The sequence below is a fragment of the Podarcis tiliguerta genome, assembly GCF_965153285.1.
Source record: "Podarcis tiliguerta genome assembly, chromosome: 4".
In the NCBI taxonomy this organism is placed as follows: domain Eukaryota; kingdom Metazoa; phylum Chordata; class Lepidosauria; order Squamata; family Lacertidae; genus Podarcis; species Podarcis tiliguerta.
The window spans coordinates 92,258,947-92,279,630 of NC_139537.1; the positions used below are offsets into that span (position 1 = coordinate 92,258,947).

The 20,684-nt window shown below is 42.5% G+C and overlaps 1 protein-coding gene and 1 long non-coding RNA gene across 3 annotated transcripts; one reads left to right on the forward strand and one right to left on the reverse strand.

Moving 5' to 3' along the window:
* Positions 1-300: 300 nt before the first annotated feature.
* LOC310676759 lies at positions 301-1,634 on the reverse strand. The gene is made up of 2 exons (XR_014510722.1): positions 1,264-1,634; positions 301-484 (listed from the first exon to the last, which is right to left on the reverse strand). It is a non-coding gene; the product is annotated as an uncharacterized lncRNA (long non-coding RNA).
* A 406-nt stretch (positions 1,635-2,040) lies between these two features.
* On the forward strand, positions 2,041-20,615 carry RAP2A (RAP2A, member of RAS oncogene family). Of its 2 annotated transcripts, XM_083435907.1 has the most exons (3): positions 2,079-2,098; positions 2,216-2,645; positions 16,465-20,615. In XM_083435907.1, exons 2-3 carry the CDS (start codon positions 2,332-2,334, stop codon positions 16,700-16,702), a joined length of 552 nt encoding a protein of 183 aa, XP_083292033.1. In that variant the 5' UTR covers positions 2,079-2,098; positions 2,216-2,331; the 3' UTR covers positions 16,703-20,615. The 2 variants fall into 2 exon arrangements, with proteins under 2 accessions (XP_083292032.1, XP_083292033.1); XM_083435906.1 differs by having other exon boundaries at positions 2,041-2,645.
* The last annotated feature ends 69 nt before the right edge of the window (positions 20,616-20,684 follow it).

Genomic DNA, 20,684 nt, shown 5'->3' on the forward strand with positions numbered 1-20,684 from the left:
GGACTAGGTGGCCCTTGTGGTCTCTTCCAATTCTATGATATGCATGATAGAGAGTATAGGGGCAGAATAAACCCTGAGGGCCTCCACAGCATACTTACCATGAGACCAGGAAGTCCTCCACTACTACTCTCTGAAAGTAGTCCTATAAGCAGAACCACCTAAACACTGTACCTTTCACTCCCACACCACAGAGCCAATTCAGGAGAATATCATGGTCAGCTGTATCAAATGGTGCTGAGAAATCCCAGGAAAATTAACAAGGTCACACTTCCACTGTCCCTTTCCCAATAAAAGACATCATTCAGGGTGTCATTTCACCAGCCAAACCAGGCCTGAAGCCAGACTGAAACGGTTCTCAATAATGAGAGCAATACTGTATTATGTCAGTGCTTAAGGAGTTGAACAGAGGTCGATTCCAAAACTTGGAGATCTCTCTAGATCCTGTCTCTGTGCTCCATTCTCTGTCTTCTAGCAGGTACCAAACCTGCAGAAAAGGAAAAAAATAATGCAGCAAATACTGCTGTTCTTATGTGCTATATTCTAGCTCCAAAAGTAAAACAGGTTGCTTAGCCTGTTGCATACAAACACACACACACGCACACACACACGTCAGTCTGTACATCACCCTGCATAATAATAATCACTATTTATTAAATTTGTATACTGCCCTACACTCGCAGGCCTTAGGGCAGTTCCAAGTTAAACCAAAATATAAAAACACAAAATACACAAAAGTAAAAAAACCAATAATCCCCCTCCCTCCCCAACACATTTTAAAAGGCCATTGGGTGTCAATCAATGAAAGTGCCAGGTGAACTTCCCTGGGGAGAGCATTCCACAGACGGGGAGCCACTGCAGAGAAGGCCCCGTTCTCGTGTTGCCACCCTCCAGATCTCTCAGGGACAAGGAACACAAATAAGGGCCTCAGAAGATGATCTCAGGGTCTGGGTACGTTCATATGGAAAGTGGCGGTCCTTGAGGTATTGCGGTCCTATGCCATTTAAGGCTTAATCGGTCAAAATCAGCACTTTGAATCGGGCCAGGAAACTAATTTGCAGGCAGTGCAGTCGGACCAGGATCAGTGTACTATGCTCAACCTGCCTTGCTCCAGTGAGCAACCTGGCCGCTGAATTCCAAACCATCTTCAGAGGCAGCACTATGTGCAGTAATCTAACCTTGAAGTTACCAGAGCCTAGACAGTAGCTGGATTATCCCTGTCCAGGTAGGGACAACTGCCGCCTTCGCTAATTCTGTTTATTTTACCTCACTGCGCTTTATTATTCTCATATCGTGAGCTGCCCTCCTGGAGACCTATGCTAAAATAAGTTGGCACAGAATGATCATGTTTGAAGGGATCCACAGGGGTCATCCAGCCTAACCCGAGAAAGCAGGAGTATGCACGGAGATTGAACCTCGGGTGTTACCAGGTCTAACCAACTAAAGTTATAAGGAACTTCGTAAGAAATAAACGAACAAAAAAGCCTCTCATTTTCGTCGGCGCAGCACAGAGGCCTGGGCTTTTGAAAACAGGACAGTAGGGAAGGGTTGAGAGCCCCCGTGAGGGAAAACCCCTCTCCTTCCGCCGGCCGACGAGAGCCTGCCAGGCCCAGAGGCCGCCGAAGGGAAAAGTGACCGTTGGGGAGGGGAAGTAGCCCGCCAGCCAGCCAGCCAATCAGAGTCCTCTTTCCCACCGCGTCTCCCAGCAGCGACAGAACCCCGGCCGACGATTGGGCCGCCGCCGGGGCGCGCGCGCTCCGGTTCGTCCGGAGCCACGTGCCCTCCCAAATCCGACGAGGGCGAGGCGGGCCTCCTGTTTCCTAGGCTACAGCGGGAAGGCGAAGAGAGCTGGTCACGTGGTGAGAGGGCGGCGGACGAGAAAGGAGGGTGTGTGAGAGACTGTCTCTGTGTGTGTGTCATTCAACTTCCCCCGAAAGCGGCGATTGGCGGAGACGGGCGGCTGCCGTGCACGTGACGCGGCGCCCCGGCGCTGCCCGGTTGGTGGTTCCCCTGGTTACGAGGAATGAGGGGGCGGGGCGTCCGCCGCGGCTGGCAGCCGACAGCAGCAACGGGAGCGCCGCCGCCGCATTAGCAGCGGCCCGTGAAGGCGGCGGCCGCGGCGACCGGTAGCGCCGCCCAGGGGCAGCTGCGGCTGCGGGAGCGGCCCCCTACCCGCCTCCTCCCTTCGCGCTCCCTCACAGCCATGGCGGCGCCGGAGGTCGCGGCGGCGGTGGCGGCCGCGGGCGGGTGAGCGCCCGAGGAAGAGGCGGCGGCGGCAGCGTCTGAGGCGGCCGGTGGGCGAGGCGGTTCGGCGGAGCCCGGCCCGGGAAGAGGATGCGCGAGTACAAGGTGGTGGTTCTGGGCTCGGGCGGGGTGGGGAAGTCGGCGCTGACCGTGCAGTTCGTCACCGGCACCTTCATCGAGAAGTACGACCCCACCATCGAGGACTTCTACCGCAAGGAGATCGAGGTGGACGCCTCGCCCTCCGTGCTGGAGATCCTGGACACGGCCGGCACCGAGCAGTTCGCCTCCATGCGGGACCTGTACATCAAGAACGGGCAGGGCTTCATCCTGGTCTACAGCCTCGTCAACCAGCAGAGCTTCCAGGACATCCGCCCCATGCGAGACCAGATCATCCGCGTCAAGAGGTGAGGATGGGGGCGGTGGGGGGGGGGACCTCGCCTTGGCTAGGAGAGACCCCTTGCTTCTCCCCACCCCCCAAAAAAGCCCTCACCCAAATCTCCGTTTTCCTGCCTCCTCTGCGTTTCCCTGTTTCCTCGGCGTTGCTCCCACCTAGCCCTCTTTGCCTGTTGCCCAGCAGTCGTCCTCCTCCTCCTCCTCCTCCTCTTGTCTGCTCTGCAGGGAGCTCTCTACCATCCTTGAGGATCGCCTTCCAGGACCGGGACCCTCATCCAGCACCCTTTCCTTCTGCCTTATTCCTCCAGATGGGCCCTTCTGCCCTCGCTTAAGGTGTCAAAACCTACCTGCCCTGGCAAAAAAAACCACCCTACCATCCCTCATAACAATCCCACACATCCTGACTGTTTCAGCTTCACCCCCTCCCTGCCTGCAGGTAGCGCTCTCTAAATACTGCAGGGAGACTTGCCTACCTCTGAACACCCAAACCTGCATCCCCTGCTCAGTATGTCAACCAATTTCCTGCCCTTTGTGTGCTGCCAGAATGTAATTGCATGCCCAGTTAGTATCATACACTGCACCCTTCCTTGGGAACCTGGTGAGAAATCTTGTCATTCCTGTTCACCCACATTATATATATATATATATTTATCCACATGGTGTCTTACTTTCACATCTATCTGTCCTCGGTGCCCTTGCCTTGCCTATCTTTAATTCTGTTCCCATGCACAGAGCTTTCAGTTCTTCATTCCACCCACTTCTGGAGCTCTGTGTTGCATCTCCCAACAGCCTGCACAACTTCTGCAAGCCCTGACTGCAACATTGGCATATTCACCTCCAGCTTTCTTTATCTAGGCTTTCAGCATTCATAAACCATGCTGGTTACCTTGCATGTTCCTTAATACACCTTTCTCTTTCCTATGTTTTTGTACATGTGTCTACACATCAACTTGAATATAAAGAACACCTCTTATATCCTGTTAGATTTCTGCTTTATAGAAGCATTCTCCCTGCCTGTATTGTTGCCTGTTCACATGTGCATAACAGATGCCCATCCCTCCAACTATACATCAGACAAGTGGTTTGGGATTTCTTACTTTCTACTTCTGAAAGCAACTTAACTCTGCCTAAAAGCACTAAAAATAATTTTACCCATAGTAAACACTATCTTTCCTTGTAATATTGGAGCCAGTGTCCTGATGGGGGTGTTCCATCCGGCTGGATCAAATTGGGGTGTTTCCTTGATTCTCTGGTTGTTAATTTACTTTTTTTTTTTTGCAAGGTTTAATAAGATGGCATTAGAGAAGAGCTTTACTTTTTGACTCTTCATACTGAAGTGATTCAGGCAAGATCTTTGACATCCTAATCAGCATGAAAAATATATTTCCAGAAGCTGCATCTCTTCAAAAATTCCTGATAATTATTAGTATTAAGACTGCAGAATTTTTAAATGATAATTGATGTGCCTGTCAGCATCAGCTTATTTCAGTGTCCACACGTCTAGATGGATGCCTTAATCTGCTTTAAAATCAGCCCTAAAACGTTAAGTGCTGAAAAGGTTTTGAAGGTCCAACCTCTTGCATTATGATAGAATCTGCTCATGTCTAAATACTGAAAGATTACCCTCTTAAGCCTCTTTGCTGCTATTTCACAGTACTGTACTATGCCCAGTGCGGTTCAAAATGAACAAGAAAGATAACTGTTAAAAAGCAATAAAATACTGCAATAACTTCAAAGTTTGAAACTTAGTAACCAAATGCAAACCATATCTTGGCAGTAAAATAAAAAGGTACAGGCCTTGCGGTTTACCAAAAGCCCAGCCGTTAAAAATGGTGTCGACAAGCTTATGAATGTATATAAGAGTTGTACCTGGTGGGCCTCCTTGGGGAGCAAATTCTGTACTGCAACTGTAGAGAAGGTCTTGCTTTGGGCATCCTCAATTCTGATTTCACATAGACTCTGAACTCTGGAGAAGATCACCGTGGGGAGGCAGATGATCCACATACTCAGTAGAGTCTAGTACAATTGAGCAGACAAAATGCCTCTGGGGCAAGAAATAAATGGAATGAAACAGCTTGTCTTGTTCAAGTGGGGAGCGCGCCATACAGTGGGGAGGCAGTGGCACCTGTATTCTCTGCCCCATATAAAGAATTGCATCTGGTTTAAAGGAGCATATTCCCAAACCCTAAGCATGGTGAGTTTTCCTGCCATCCAAACCTCCTCACAAGAAAGAGTGTTATTTGCCTCATTTGAAAGTGGGCAGGAACAGACAAGTACAGGGGGCTGGGAAACCATGTTCCTTTTCCCTAGAAGTTATAGCATTTATTATATTAACAACAGTAGTTTTAGGCACAATAGCTAATCTACTTTAACCCATAGCCTTTAAGCATATGATTGTCATGTCCAGCATAATGTCTCCCATAGCAGCTCTAGGATTGGGAGTGCAGGAGAGGAAAACACAGATATCACAGTATAAAATTCCTTCCTAATCTTAACACACCATTATTAAGGCACATCTGTAAATGTATTTATTTTTACGTAATTGTGGGGTTTTCTGGTCCTATGACTCTGCTAGTGATGCTATCTCTGGAATTCATTAATCTCTTCCAGGATATGTTGTGGAATCTATTCCTTGAGGGAAATAGAATTGTAAGCAATAGTTGTTAACTGTGATTTTTCTACTATTATTGAAATTCCATTGGTGGCAGTACCAATGGTTTTTTTTCAAATCGCCAAACTGTTCCAATCAGAATAGATGGGCTCTCTTAGTTTATTAAGATACTATTGCATTATGTTGTTAATGTGACCAGTTGGTGACATTTTATTAATGACTCTTCTGTCCCCTGTCCCAGATCCAGAAATGCAATATATCTTTCCTTAAAGCTTTGTCTTCAACATTCACTAGTAGAAGACATACAACTGGGTTAGTTGTTGTTTTTCCCATGGTTAGAAACATTTTTTAGATACCTAGATAAAAGCAAGTACAAGGAAGAACAAGCAGTTCATGGTGGGGAAAATATAATCCCTCTATCCCTTTGTTGTTAGGGAAGTGTGCAGAGAAATGATGACCAAATACCTACCAATGTAGCCTGTACGTTACCAGGCTGTGCACCATGCAGAACATCTTTTGCCGTATTCTGAACTCACTTCCTGGTTCTGCTGTAATAAGCACCACCACCATTTTCCTGGGCACCAGAATCCACCCCCAACTGTGTGTGGTCTACTAATGGGCCCACCACCTGGGAATTACAGAGCTAATCTGTACCACTGTTCTTACAAATGAATTTAACCCTAGGCTTTCTGTGAAATACCAATATAGTTACTGATTTTTCATTGTGTGTTTTCTTCTGTTTTCTACAAAATGCTACTGACCTTGGGATGAGCAGTGGTTTCCGACTAAGGAAGCTTAAGCCATTTATGCTTCTGGTTAAAATGCTATTCTCACCTGCATGTGTGATACCTGGTTCCTTTTCAGTGTGTATTTTTGTCCACGTACATCTGATAAACGTTGTAAAGATACATGATCTGTGTTTCTTTTGACATTTCCACAGTTCCAGTAGAGAACAGAAAGCCATCAATCGGTGGAATTTGTCTGAAATCTTTTGAGGAAATTCTGTGGCAATTTTTAAGCTTAGATTATATGCTATTTTTAAAATATAAATTAGCATCAAGTCTCAAAACTTGATAGGATCTGTCATCCTCAAAACTAACCAATCATTGTATATGAGGTAGTGTCAAAATCCAGATGACTGATTACTATTGCTGCTCCCATGTATGCTCATATGCCCCATTCCCCAAATAGATATTTTCAAGCAATATCAACTTAAGAACTCCAGTGAGACTAGTCAAAGGTTCTTGTTAGTAGAACTGAAAAAGCCCACTGCCTGTGCACCAGGCAAGGCAATTACAAACAGGTTGTGACAGTTTCCAGGTCCTTGGAAAAGTGTATAGAACTTGCTATTTTTTGGGTTGTTTTATTACACTGCTTGAAATTTTGAAACACAGGTTGCATCACAACAGAACAACGTGTGTCAATAAAGTGAGCTCTACTAGTTACACAGTGCTTTGTTTGCCACCAACTCTAGCTGCCCTCCATTACTTCCTCACAGATGTCATAACAAGAATAATGGGGTTCCTATCTGGATCTGCCAGTTTTCATGCTTCCTTGGGGGTAGCGTTCCTCCTGCTGGCTTGGAGACTTTCCGTGCAATTTGGCAGACACAGAGATCGTATGTGGAATGTCTTCTGCAGCATCCATGTCAGTCTACACATCTTTTAGCAGTAATCATGCTCAAACTACTGTAATAGAATGAACCACAGGGTGGAGTTTACTGTGAAATCTCAGTGCTGATTTCAGGCTAATTCAAGTAATCATCATTCTATGTTAAGATGTGGATTGAGAAGTGTTCGGTTTTTTTGTTTCCATGCATGTTATGAAATGATCATGAGACTATTTTACCATGTGTTTCCATCCCAGTGACCATGATATTAGTGTTTTGGAAACACTACGTAATTTTCACACAGTGAAAAAATTACGTAACCGTATATCTAGAGGAGAAAGTTCAAGTTATGTACACTCAGTCCACATCCTGCAACCTGAAGAGAGCCATAAATGTTGGTTCTTGTGCAACTAAATCTCCAAAACTTTGTGCCTTGTCTTTCACAAAACTTGCAAAAAGATTGCCAGTCTTTGAAATATCACCTTCTATACCACTTGTAGTAAAAAGTAGATATCTGCTGAACCTGTATCTTGTCTTGCTAAAACTACAGATGTAGCATTGTAGTACCTCCACCTTTCTTGGCAAGATATCCACCCCCGTAGTCTATAATTGAGCATGCTTAGTTCTGAAGCAGAAGATAGCAAGCCACAGAACATGGGCAGGAATCTTTTAAAGGAAAAAGCACAACAACAAATTTAGGGCAGAAAATTTAGCCTGGATAGCTCAGATCATAAGAATGCCAAGGTTGCAGGCATTGTTAAGATTGTTTTTGAGCTGACTAGGGATAACTCAGACTCATTATCTCAGGGTTGTGTGTTTGAGCCCTGTGTTGGGCAAAAAGATTCCTGCATTGCTTGGAATTTCACTAGATGACCCCTTCCAACTCCACGATTCTATGAATCTATGGTATTAGATGAGAATATACATGTGATGTATTTTCATGTTGCAGCGTGATCCAGTAAGTGTTTAGGACACTAACGTACTCCCCTTCTACAGACTGGAGAAAGTGCTGCTAATTGTGATGTTTTGAAGATTTCACTATTCATTTCCCCCCTGCAGCTGGAGACTTGCTGGGGCAAAAGCACCTAAGCTAATTCATTTGTGGTCCTACTGTCATTTCAACATTTTTTTAAAAAAAGAAAAAGCCCTAGTAGCTTCCAGAATACATTCAATGTTCTGCCTATGTTTGGCCCAGTTATTGTTTGAAACCTCCATCATATCTTTATTTTAAATGCCGAAAGGTTCAGAAGTTAGAGATAATGATATTGGGTTGGGACCAGACTAAGTTGAACTTTGTTCTGATGGGTTTCACTAGGAACACCAAGCTGGATCCAAAGTGCATCCGGGGACTTTTTGAAACTGACTTCTTGTCCCCTTCTCCCTACAGTAGCCGTCCAGTTTTCAGGCAACCTGTCAGTCTCCTGCACAACAGATCACCCTATTTGGCAGGTTCCCTCATTTTCAGGAGAGCATTTTGTAGGGTCAACTGCTGTTGGAAGGAGAGGGACACAGAAAGCAGCTTCTGCCAGTCCTATAGTGCACACTTAAACTTTGATCCAGTCCTAAGTCATTACTAACTTTTCCAATGAAATAGGAAACTTGGTTTAACCAAATTTTGGTTAATTAAAATTTTCCTTGAATTCTTTGCAAAATATTTTCTCATTATGGATAATTTATTCTTTCCCAACAACTACAGATTTTAAAAAGAAACGTACATTCTAAGTACCTGAAAATTCTATTTTTTATTTTCAAATCATCTTTCAATGTCTGTCATTACAGAAATAATAATTCTCAGTTATAACAACATGGATATTGTTGATTCTAACAGGTTCAAGCTATAGAAACAGTCTTGAGAAATAAATGGAAATCATAATGAAAAGGCGAGTCAACAGTTTTTTGCCAGTACAGTACTTGCACATAAGGAGATTAAGAGGAGAGGTTTCTAAAGAATTCTACCTTAAGAGAACCTGGCTCAACTGTTAACCCTTTCTAAATTGTGGGGTTAAAAAAACAGAATAAAACAGCAGGTGACTACTTCAACAAAGGCTAAAAAGGATATACCAGTGTAAGCTTTCAAAAGTTAAAAGTCGTTTGCTTACAGAAGCACAGATTAAGAAATGTTTTGTAGGAGAAGGAGCAGATATCATTTATAATTACTAGGTAGAGTTTGACACATCACTTGCATGCTAGAACAGCGTTTGCAGTGAAACTGGGTTTTAAAATGTTTGTACAGTTATCGGGATAAGATTTCCCCCCCTTAAGGCTTGCACTTTCCCAGAAAGGATTTTTGTGGTTTGTTGAGAGGTGTTCCGAACACCATATGGCTTTTTGGCACAGCAGATTAAAATCCTCTTTGTAATGAGGTGTTTGGGAAAGATTGAGTATGGGAAAACATCAATATATCCTAAAATATTTTTCTAGAGAATAAGTAAATACATTGTTGTAGCTTCAAAGACGTCATCAGAATTCTCAGGCGCTCTGTAATTCCATTTTATATGTGGGGTAGGGTGGGGCAAAGGGGACTTCCTACAGTGTAAGTATATGTATTCTGAATCAGACCCAAGACCTAACTATTGCACCCATTTCACACAAGGATCAGTCAGATGTCACTAGGAAGTCCACAAATATAATATGAGGGCAATAAGTTGCTCCTGCGGATGTTGCATGGGCCCTGGTGTTTAGAGTCATGCTGCTTCGTGGAGGTAACATAGCAGTAAAAATAACAGTAATAGTACAACAACAACAATAATTTTATTATTTATGTGGTGTCCGTTTGTGTGGTCCCAGCCACTCTGGGCTACTCCCAACAAAATATTAAAAAACAATAAAACATCAACTATTTAAAAAATATTCCCTGAACAGGGCTGCCTAATTCCGTTTTAGAGATATCTGAGTTGATGGACACCACCCCATAATTTGGCAATGAATTCTTAAATTTTAATTATGTGTTCTGTGAACTAGTACCTTTTTTGCCTGTCCGGAACTTCCCACCATTCGTCTTTGTTGGAGAAACCAAGGTTCCAGTATTTCTGAGAGGTAAAAAAGCATCTCTCTCTAACCACTTTCTCCACATCAGGAATAATTTTATATACCTATGCCATCTACATTTGTATAATGCGAAGCAACAAAAATGGTGAATAGTTGGGTGAATAGTAAGAAGTTGCAACTACAGTCGTACTTTGCTTTGTGACCAGGATCCGTTCCGGAGCCCTAGCCGCTAGCCAAAAAGGACGCAGGGCAAAGCGCCGTGTCTGCGCACACCCACAGAGCAGTTTGCGTTTCTGCGCATGTGCGAGCGGCAAACCCGGAAGTAATCTGTTCCGGTAATTCCGGGTTTGCCGCGGACATTTGCCAGAATGGACACTAGACAAGTTATTATTGTAAATGACAGCTTTCCTTATGCTTGATTTAGTGCTATGTGGGCTGGCACGATCCAAAGTATCTAGATAGAGCCAAGTTTGGGAAGGCTAGCTTATGCATTAGAACAATGGTTCCCAGTTGGTGGTCCATGGACCCCAGGCGGTCCATGGCACCATTCACATAACCAAAACGCTACCATAGAGATATCTAAATTTTCAAAGGTAGAGGGTCCATGGCTTGGCTTTTGAAAAACAGTGCATCCACAGTAGGAACCACTGCATTAGAAGTTTGTAGTGGCATTACTTAATCGCATAATATGGTTGTAGAGCAGGCATAGCAAACTCAGCCCTCCAGCTGTTTTGGGACTACAACTCCCATCATCCCTAGCTAATAGGACCAGTGAGTTTGCTATGCCTGTTGTAGAGCATCCTCGATTTCCATTGAATCCTACTTGTTGTTTTATCCTTGGAAAAGATTTGTATACCTAGATCATCCAGCTGACTCGTCTGCTTGTATCTACAGTGGTACCTTGGGTTAAGTACTTAATTCGTTCCGGAGGTCCGTTCTTAACCTGAAACTGTTCTTAACCTGAAGCACCACTTTAGCTAATGGGGCCTCCTGCTGCTGCCGTGCCGCCACTGCCGCACAATTTCTGTTCTCATCCTGAAGCAGAGTTCTTACCCGAGGTACTATTTCTGGGTTAGCGGAGTCTGTAACCTGAAGCGTATGTAACCCAAGGTACCACTGTATTCCCAAGATCACTTTAAAAGTTGTTTGTGCAGAAGTGGCAGCCATGCACCTTGCAAGAGTTAGGGTTGGGAGCATTAACTGATACACATTGTAAATCATTGTAGTTAAAATGTAGATTTTGGTCTGATCTATTCTTCGGTCAGGATTATCGCATTTGAAAGGTTGCTTTTTGTATGGCCATAATGTTTTCTTGGAAATGAAATATATGGGGCAACAACTGCCATGTTTTGCTTCTACACACTCTGAAATCTCCATATCTAGACTTTGTACAGGGAGTGAATCAATGGATTTTATTCACAGTCAGAATTAGTACAATAATTGCAAATAGGAACATTTAAAACTGGAATTTTCTTTCTATATTAATGGAACCCAAACACATCTGCACTTCTGGAAAAAATAATTACTGCAGTAGAAATCCAGGCATTGGTTTTAGGGGGAAATAGTTTCAGCAGTAGACTTTGAATTATATCTGAAATGTAACTTAGTTCCAGTTCATCCTAATGGAAAGACACTTTCACTCGGCATGCATAGGTGCTATGTGGAAAATGTTCATTGTACACACAATCAAAATAGTTGGTAGCCTTGAATTTTAGGTACCAAATAACTTGAGTTGGGCAAGTTGCTGAGATCATTCCACTTCTCTGATGTTCTGAGTAATTGCATGGTGAGGGAAGAAGAGGAGAGCAGATAATATGGTTCATATATGAGCTGCCTATTATATGGATTCCTAAATATTGGCTTCTAGGTCCTAGGAATCTGAAATGTTTTCCTAGCAGTGTTATATTTTAAATAAAAGTTCATTCCAAGGCCAATCCCTCCAGGAAGTGATAGTTGAACTCTTAACTAATAAATATCTACAAATTACATGTCTGGTAGCCAAATTTGCTTTGGCAGCCAAGAAGCTCTGCTCCCATTATGTTAAAGCATTGAAATTCTAAAATTCTGCATCCTTATTTAATGGGGATAATATGCCACCAGTTGGTTAAAGTCTGAAAAAGTAATTCACCGTAATACATTTTCCTGACATTAAACCTGTAAAAATGCATGTCATCTTTGGATAACAATATTATCTGTCTATTGCGCTTTTTACTTCTGGCACATGTATTTATGTGCCATACAAAATCTGGGCCTCTTCTTTATTATGCCCAAGCAATGCTTTCCAGTTGTGGCCTCTCTGTCATTTATGTACCAGAAACTGCCCAGGGAACCAAGGCATACATTGAGAAAGATGTGGGATGTACACTAGAAAAACATGCCTGTTCCATAGCCTAAGATGTGAGATACATCAGAGAAGGATAAGGAGGATTATGAAAAGGAGTCAATTTTTCGGCCTAATCAAAGGTGGGGAAATGGTTTGTTGTATGAATGGGTGTGTATGCGCAGAAGGAGGTAAATTTAAACCACATTTCCCATTTGTAAAGGATATTTTGTAAACAAAAGTGCACACTAATTGGCATCATCACAGCAAGCTGACTTACAAATGAACAGAGCTTTTATGCTGCCTAGGAGGGTGATCCAGAGTTTCTGTTCATGCAGCCCATGTATCTTGTGGGCTATGGTATTCCGTGGATGGAATCCAAAGGATTTCCTTCCCCTTGATGCTGTTTTCCCAGTAAATATTTAAGACAGCAGCAGTGGTGTTTGTACTGAGGTCTTTCTATAATAGAAATTTAAAAATAAAAAATGAACTTGCATCAATTCAGAATTGTTTTTTTCCTCCTTCAGCCATTTGATTTTTATCAAATGAACCCTCTGCCTGTCTTCTGCAAGAGACATTTTCAGAGGCAGATGTTAGTGCAGTGTGCTGGATTTTGAGCCGCTGTTCAGTTGATTTGTGATAGTTTGCTGGTGTTTTGTATGGGGGGGGGGCGGTCCAGAGGATGATGTAATTATTTTGGGGGGAAATGTCTTTTCTAGAAAGAACCATTGCTCTGGATGTTTAGGTTCTAGCTCCGTGCTTCTCACACTTCTTGAGTTGGAGTTGCCCATCTGGATAAACCCTTTATTGAGTCCCCACTATAGGGTAGAATCCAGGGTGCTGCATGTGAAATCCTGCACATGGTCTATGATTGCTGAGGACCTCCATTCCTTCTCCAGGCCTTCAAACCCCTCCAAAAACTTCTTGGGAAATGTGCTTCTTCTTCTTGGTACCTGTGCAGCCAAACACATGGGTCATGTACATTCACAGAGCCTCATTCAGGAACATTCTCAGGCTGCCTTAAGAGTTCTGGCAGGTGTCCCACTCCAGAACTTCAAAGATGATTTAAGATCAGATATTCAAGAGGGAAGTTGAATATCCAGTAGTCCCACCCTCCATGTGCACACATCAAGAGATTTTATAGTGGATTATTGAAGCTCAGATATTCATGGGAAATTCAAGGTTTAAAGGAAATGCTATGTCTCTCTATCCCTGAGAGATTTTGACATAAGACTTAACAGCAAATCATTCTTCAATGAAATGTGTTGTTGTTTTTAAAGAAAAGTCTTATCAATCAACATCTGTGCTGTTGTCAGAATTTTATGTTTAGCTCTTGATAAAAATAAGACTAGTAATTCTCTTAGAGTACATAGCTGATTGGCAGTCTTTAAATGTTGTAACTGTCATTACTAAGTTGGGTTTGCATGCATAGGCAGCAAATACTGTGGTTTAAACATGCTCTGCTCAGTCCTCATGCTACAGCACAATATTTAAATATTGGGGCGAGGGATGGCAATCATAATACCCTGCTTTTCACTGAAGATGAGAAATTGCGTTAGAATCTGTAGACTTTAATTCAGTATCTGTTAGTTCTCCTCTCTGGTGAAAGCTTCTGTGCATAAAAGGGTCAGAACATTCTTTACTATTTGTAACTATCCAATGTAACGTAGAGATTCAAAGAAAGCTGGTGATGCTAAAGAAATGCTTTGTATTTGGGGGATGTTCTAAAAAGGGTTGTGTAGTGTACAGTCAAACATATTTTATATCTTACCATCCAGAGTGGCATCGGCTTGGTTCACACAGTGCTAAACCAGATTTAGTAGCAAATCATGGTTAACACTGAGGTGTCTGGCAAGTTATCACTTAAACCTTTGTTTATTGCATTACAGAATTGTTAAAAGCGCTAGTGGGAGCTTTTAACTTGTTTGACATTTTTGATACTCTTCACTCGTGGCTCTGTTGCTTTTGGGTAGTGACTGCTCTTTAACCATAGTTAAGAAGGCGGCCTAGATTCACACATAATTCTTAAGCTATAGTTAATGTTAACTAAGTTATATACCAGCTATAAAGCTTGATGAATGAGCAACCTTTAACCATAGGTAAACTATCATTAAACTGCTGTGCTGGGTTCACACATAACACTAAACTGTAGTTTAATAAGCCATAGTTTAACACATCATGGTTTAGTATTGTGTGCAGACCAAGCCATTGTGGTTAATGTTAATTGTGAATAGTTTCAAACAAGCCAACTTTTAAACCATGGTTACCGAAACTGCTTATTTAAAGTAACCATTGTTAATGTGAATTGCATTTCTGAGTCTAGATGACACAGCAAGTTGCAATTAATTATAAGTGGAAGCTTCTGAATTTGACTGCATGGGAAGCACTCAAGTTCAGGGTTCACGGCAGCTTGTTCCTCCTTATGCACTTTGCAGTAGATGATGGTTTTTAGGCGATGTTACAAACCAGTGTTCAAAATTTGCCATTTTCAACTGGATATTGGCCACTTGCAACCAAGTGAAGATTGCCAGGTGTCAGGATGGTGCCTGATGTCTCCATCATCTGGAGGTGCGTGCCTTGGAATCCTTGGATCTTGCCTGTTTTCGTGCACTAACAACACTTCCTTTAGAATTCTATCCGTGATATTTTATCAGCACAAAAGGGACCTCCGGGGTTATCTAGTCCAACTGCCTGTAGTGCAGGAATCCCACCCACAGCCGTCCCTGGGTGGGCTTGAACCACCAACCTTCTGGTTAACAGCAAGGCACACTGACCCATTGTTCCACTTAAGTGGTTGTACTTCAGGGTTAACCGGCCTTTCTTTAAAATACAGCACAACCTCTCCCCTCCATGAGCAACTCACTTGCCACTGCATGTTGAACATCTGCAAATCCCAAACAAGTGTGAGCATGCAAGGCTTAGGCGTCCATAAAAAAGTCTGGTTTTATTATTTCCCCGAATTGCATTTGTTTTGTGTGCATTAAGAAAAAAATGCCAACATTTGTGGTGGAAACATGTAACCTTTGTATACAACTGTGTTGCTAGAAGGAAGTTCGTGTTACAGCTTCTTTTGCCATGGCTCTATTGATTTCTGCATTGCAGCATTACTTGAAAATAAGGATATTTAGTGAAGCATGAATCATAGATGACTACAGATGTAAAATGTCTCCCAACACTTCTGCTTTCTGAAATGCTGCAAGAACACCATGCACTTTGGTACATTTCAGCACACTGTATCTTTATTCTGGAGGACACATGAATGGCCTCTTTTCTCTACCCACTTCAAAGATTTCCAGATTAAAATAATATGTGCACATATTGGGGGTGGGAACCAGCCCTGGATCTTGCAAAACGGGTGATTTGTTGGTGCAGTGACAACATTGGTGCAGTGACAACGTTACATAAGCTAGGCGCCAAATGGCTCCTTAAACCATGGAATGCCTAGTTGCCATTTGGAGGCCAGGCGGCCTGAAAGTCATATTTTTTCAATACAACTTTGGGGTTCCCCAACTTTGGGGAACCCCAGAATGGGGTTCATTCTGATTGGGCAGCTAAAATATAACAGATAGAATTCCACAGGATGTGTTGTAGTGTGTGAAAACAGGCAAGAGAGTAGGTGCAAGGAGGAATAGAGAAATGTATAGGCATAAATGGCCAAACCACTTTCCTCATGTGAACCGAAGCTATCCCCCCCTCCCTCTCCTTCCTCCCCCCCGCCTTATTGAAGCTTTTTAGAGATAAACATGTTGTGGGAAAGTACTAACATTTCAGTAGATGGTTATATACTGATGAACATTCTGTTCTTCATTTTGAAACATCATGTGAAGCAACACTGAAAGCTGCTAGAAAACTGGGCTAAAGATCCCCAAAATGGGTCACATTGCCAAATCTTCATTGTAAAGGTAAAGGGACCCTTGACCCTTAGGTCCAGTCGTGGCTGACTTGGGGGTTGCGGCGCTCATCTCGCTTATTGGCCGAGGCAGCCAGCGTACAGCTTCCAGGTCATATGTTCAGCATGACTAAGCCGCTTCTGGCAAACCAGAGCAGCGCACAGAAACGCCGTTTACCTTCCCACCGGAGTGGTACCTATTTATCTACTTGCACTTTGACGTGCTTTTGAACTGCTAGGTTGGCAGGAGCAGGGACCGAGCAGTGGAAGCTCACCCCATCGTGGGGATTCGAACCGCTGACCTTCAGATCGGCAAGCCCTAGGCTCTGTACCGTTTTTCAAATCATATTAGGCATCATTGTTTTCCTTAAGATTGCAAAGGGATTCAACCTTGTTTTTGTATCTAATTGCAGGTATGAGAAGGTGCCTGTAATCCTGGTTGGAAATAAAGTGGACCTGGAGAGTGAGAGGGAAGTTTCGTCAAATGAAGGCAGAGCCCTGGCTGAAGAATGGGGCTGTCCTTTTATGGAGACTTCTGCCAAAAGTAAAACAATGGTGGATGAACTCTTTGCAGAGATTGTCAGACAGATGAACTATGCCTCTCAGCCAGATAAAGATGATCCATGCTGTTCTGCATGTAATATACAATAGCATTCCAAATGATGGATTTGGACCTGATTTGCTGTATTTTTGGTAAGATGATACAACTGACTACTTCGCTTCGTGGTTTAAAATTGGGTCTCTGGGGATAAATCCAAAGTGGAGTAGCGGCATTAACTGCAAGCGGAACATTGAAGTTGATCAGTTTAGTGAAAGAATTTGGGATAAGCTTCTACAGTTCACTTGCCTGCAGCACATCTCCTGCACCTGCAGATCTGTGACACAGCCAACAGATTTACAGGGTGAGCACAAACAGTGTATGTTGGCTTTGTCAGACAACAGCTGCTGCTTTAAGTTGTTGTTGATGGTGAATGGGAGAGCACCAGCAAAGACACTTTGCACTCTACATATTCTCCACTGATAAATACAGGTTAACAAAGTGTATGTGTCTGCATATTGAATTTCAGGACTTGTCACTTGTGGCCAAGTTTACTCAGTCAAATATGCTAATTCCATCTTTGACACAAGCGTTAGTAGGATTATTGGCAAGTTGATGTAGTTGGTCCCCCACCCCCTTTAAATTTGATTCTTTTCTATTATCCCATCATGCGAAAAGGAAAATATTCCACCTGTACTAAGAGAGGAGCTCTGAAAAATCAACGGCTTGTGAAGAGAATAGTGGGACACTGGAATGTGTTAAATATTCTGCATTGGTATTCAGAAATGGTGGATTGCTTTGGATGCTGTTCAGTCAAGAAACCAAACAACCCTCTGTTTACAAAGTGGGAAATGTCTTCATCTCTTTACTGAAACAGGAAGAAGCAACTGTGATGGGGGTAAAAATTTGCTTAGCCTTACTAACAAGGAAATTTTAGCACATTAACAAGTACCACCTTGTAAGGAAAATGAAGCCATGTTGTATCCAGATGTTCCTTTTGCAGAAACCTCATGGGGACTGTCTGAGCATCCTGCATTTTTAAGTTTAAGGATACCAGTTTATTTCTTGCCTTTAAGGGCTACGTCTTTGATGTGATACCTATGGAATTCAAATTTGCTATTTTATAGCTTTACTATTGGCAACTGGTTGATTGAATTAACTGTGCAAGTTACTTAGACTCAGAAGTTGAATACACAATGTTGTAATTCCATAGATGAGCAAGGAAAAGGTTCTTGTCTTCAGTTGCCTAATATGCTAGTCAGGTGCTGCCATACAGTGATCCTGTTGCCCTGGTTATTGCCGTGACAAATAGTGAGTGAAACATTGTTTTGAAATGGTGCTCAGCCTCTGGTCTTAATTTTCATAGCAGTGGAATACTTATAATTTGCATGACTTAACAGCACCAGTTATATCTATTCTGATGTTTTACAATCAAGGAAGTTTCCAATCAGAATGTCTAAGTTTGAAATGCTGGAGTGATCATGTTGAGCTGGACCTTTATGGATGATTTTGGCCTTTAAAATGCAATATCACTGAGCCTGTGGTCCAAATACCACCCCACAGTTTGGTTTTGCAGTCTTGTGGAGTAGCTGTGTAGTTTCTTGTGTAGACGAGTGGAGAGGCCTGTATGTGTCTTGTGTGCGTGTCGGTGGGTGAGTGTGTGACTTTTTACAAATGCTGTAATGAACTTGAGTTCTGAGGTGTTTGCCTCCATCAGCAGAAAAACAACCTGCAATCTAAAGTGCGTCTAAAGAAACTGAATTCAGAAGCATTTTTTAAAAAGAAATATTGGCAACACTGGGCCACTTTATTTCTGACACTGCGGAACACGTTTAGTTTAGTTCACTTTCTAACAGTTTAAGAAAAATGATGGATGATTATAGGCCACTATTGCCTTAGTCCTTGCATGGTTTTTTCTTTAAATCAAAAACGCAAAGAGTGTAAACATGCTAAACATGAGGTCCCACTTGAAAAATGTAGCTCCTTCCCAAGCAGCTTGCACAGCCTACGGAGTTGTGGCACTTAATGCATATCGCATTGATAGCTTGCATGCGGAGAGGGGAACTGTCATGAGTTCATGGTCCCTAAAAGGTTTCAGAAGGAATTGCTTTGTCTCTTAGGAAAATAACCAGCTTTGCCATTGAAATAAATGAGATGGACAGATATAACCTAAACATTGATTACATTTTTTGCTTATTCCAAACATGGGTCCTGTCTTGCATGCCAAGTAGTTTATGCAATCATAACAGTGACATAAGTAAGATGACTGAAAGACATAAATAGCATTTTTGGTAAAAAAAATAAAATAATGGGCATGCTTTTAATGTGGAAGTCATTGCATAATGTGGTGGATTTGAACAGAAAAGTACTTCCTTGATAATGCTTATTGCTGTTTTTTAGAGACAAAGCATTGTGTATTCCCACAAATCGTAACAGTTTTATGTGATGTGTAATTCTAAAGAGGCATACTGTGTGCTGCTTGGGTTCTGCTTACATGGTTATAGTGCCCGCCAGATGTTTTGGACTACAAATCCCATGATTCCCAGCCAGTATGGTCAGCGGTAAGATGGGAGTTGTTGTTCAGACACCATGGTGGGGAAATCTACTACAGTGGGACATTAAAGGATGGACTTGGCTAAAATATTTTAAATTGGCAGGAGAGCTGCAGTTACTTACATTGACATGGGATTTCGCCCCCCATGTCATGTGTTTAGGCCAGCAGAGTGAGTCACAGGTCAAATGGGTGTCTTGTGTCACCAGTTATCTAGTGCCAATTCAAGAGGTGCCATTGCTCCTGTGTTGATTTCTCCCTCCCCTCTTTCTAGCCTATTCCAGGCTTCTCCTGGACCTGTCTCCGTTGCATCAAGATTTTATCCCCGCCCCGCCGCTGGCTGGCCCTGAAGTTGTGCTTAGAATTAAGTCGGGTGATTGTCACCCCCCTCTGACCCAGACCACTTGCCATTCCTAGACCCATGCCCCTGGGTTAGTCATACTCTTCAAGTATAGACCCTGTAACTTCCTGAAACATATCTCAGCGGTGGCACTCCCTCATGTATAAATGTGCACTAGGGGCACACTGGCATGCATCAGTGCCATTATACCTATTCGGAGTAGCTCGTTAAGGATGACTGCTTATTTTTGTATCCCAATCAGATTCCAATGGTAGTAATTTTTTGGGGGGGTATAACATGCCTTAAAATATTATAATTTAATCCAAAGACCTACTATTCTTTAGCTTTTCTTATAGAGCTTTGTATTTTTCTGCAGCTGGCATTTTTAAGTTTATATTGTCATATAAATGGTTGTAGCTTCTTTTGAAAATAGAAGGGGGAAATAATTCCTCCTTTGCCCTTTGCAAACGTTAATCAAACCAGCATTAGTTCTAAAGGTTTTGTGGTTTGTTTGTTTCTTTAGGTAAGGTAAAACCCCCCCGCCCGCCACCCCCAGCAAATATTCATAGCAGCTTTTCGGGACTTTTTCTTCTAATAGGACCAACAATAGAACAGTCCTTTTACCTACACTCCTAATTCTAAAATTGCCATTAATGTCTGTGGGGAAATGTACCGGTATTTACTTTTCTATGTAACACATTCTGCCTACTGTCACCTTAGGGTGGAGGGATGCATGATTTTTCACCAGTGTGCAGTTGAAGCACCACTTGGACTGCAATTACAAAACTCCATGACAAAGCAAATTTGGCAGCTGCAGGAATTCTAATGTGCATTATTCCTCTGTCAGTTCTTGATTGAGGTTTCCAGAAATGATTGCAGTGTGTTTTTGAAAACTAGGCTTAACCATTGACAATTTGGGATTTCCTAGAGTTGAATAAAGATATTTAACAGTTGATTGTTGAGCTCTGTTACAACTGATAACTGAAAAAAAAAATAATGCAGCAAGTTTTATAAGGTGTCAGTTGTTTAAATCATGATGTTTCAAAATAAATCAAATTGTACATAGAACTCAATGCAAACTCAGCAGTTGTATTTGAAGTTAAATTATTTTAACAAATAAATTTATTTAATGAAACGTCTGTTGGGGTTCTTTGCACCATTCACTTCCTTCTTTTCTAGCGAAAATAAAAAAATATAAATCAAA

What these genes read in the sequence shown, in the direction of transcription:
- RAP2A (XM_083435906.1), top strand. Translation starts at nt 2,332, where the DNA reads ATGCGCGAGTACAAGGTGGTGGTTCTGGGCTCGGGCGGGGTGGGGAAG. An exon ending in CAGATCATCCGCGTCAAGAG is followed by an intron (nt 2,646 to 16,464) that starts GTGAGGATGGGG and finishes ATCTAATTGCAG; the next exon opens with GTATGAGAAGGTGCCTGTAA.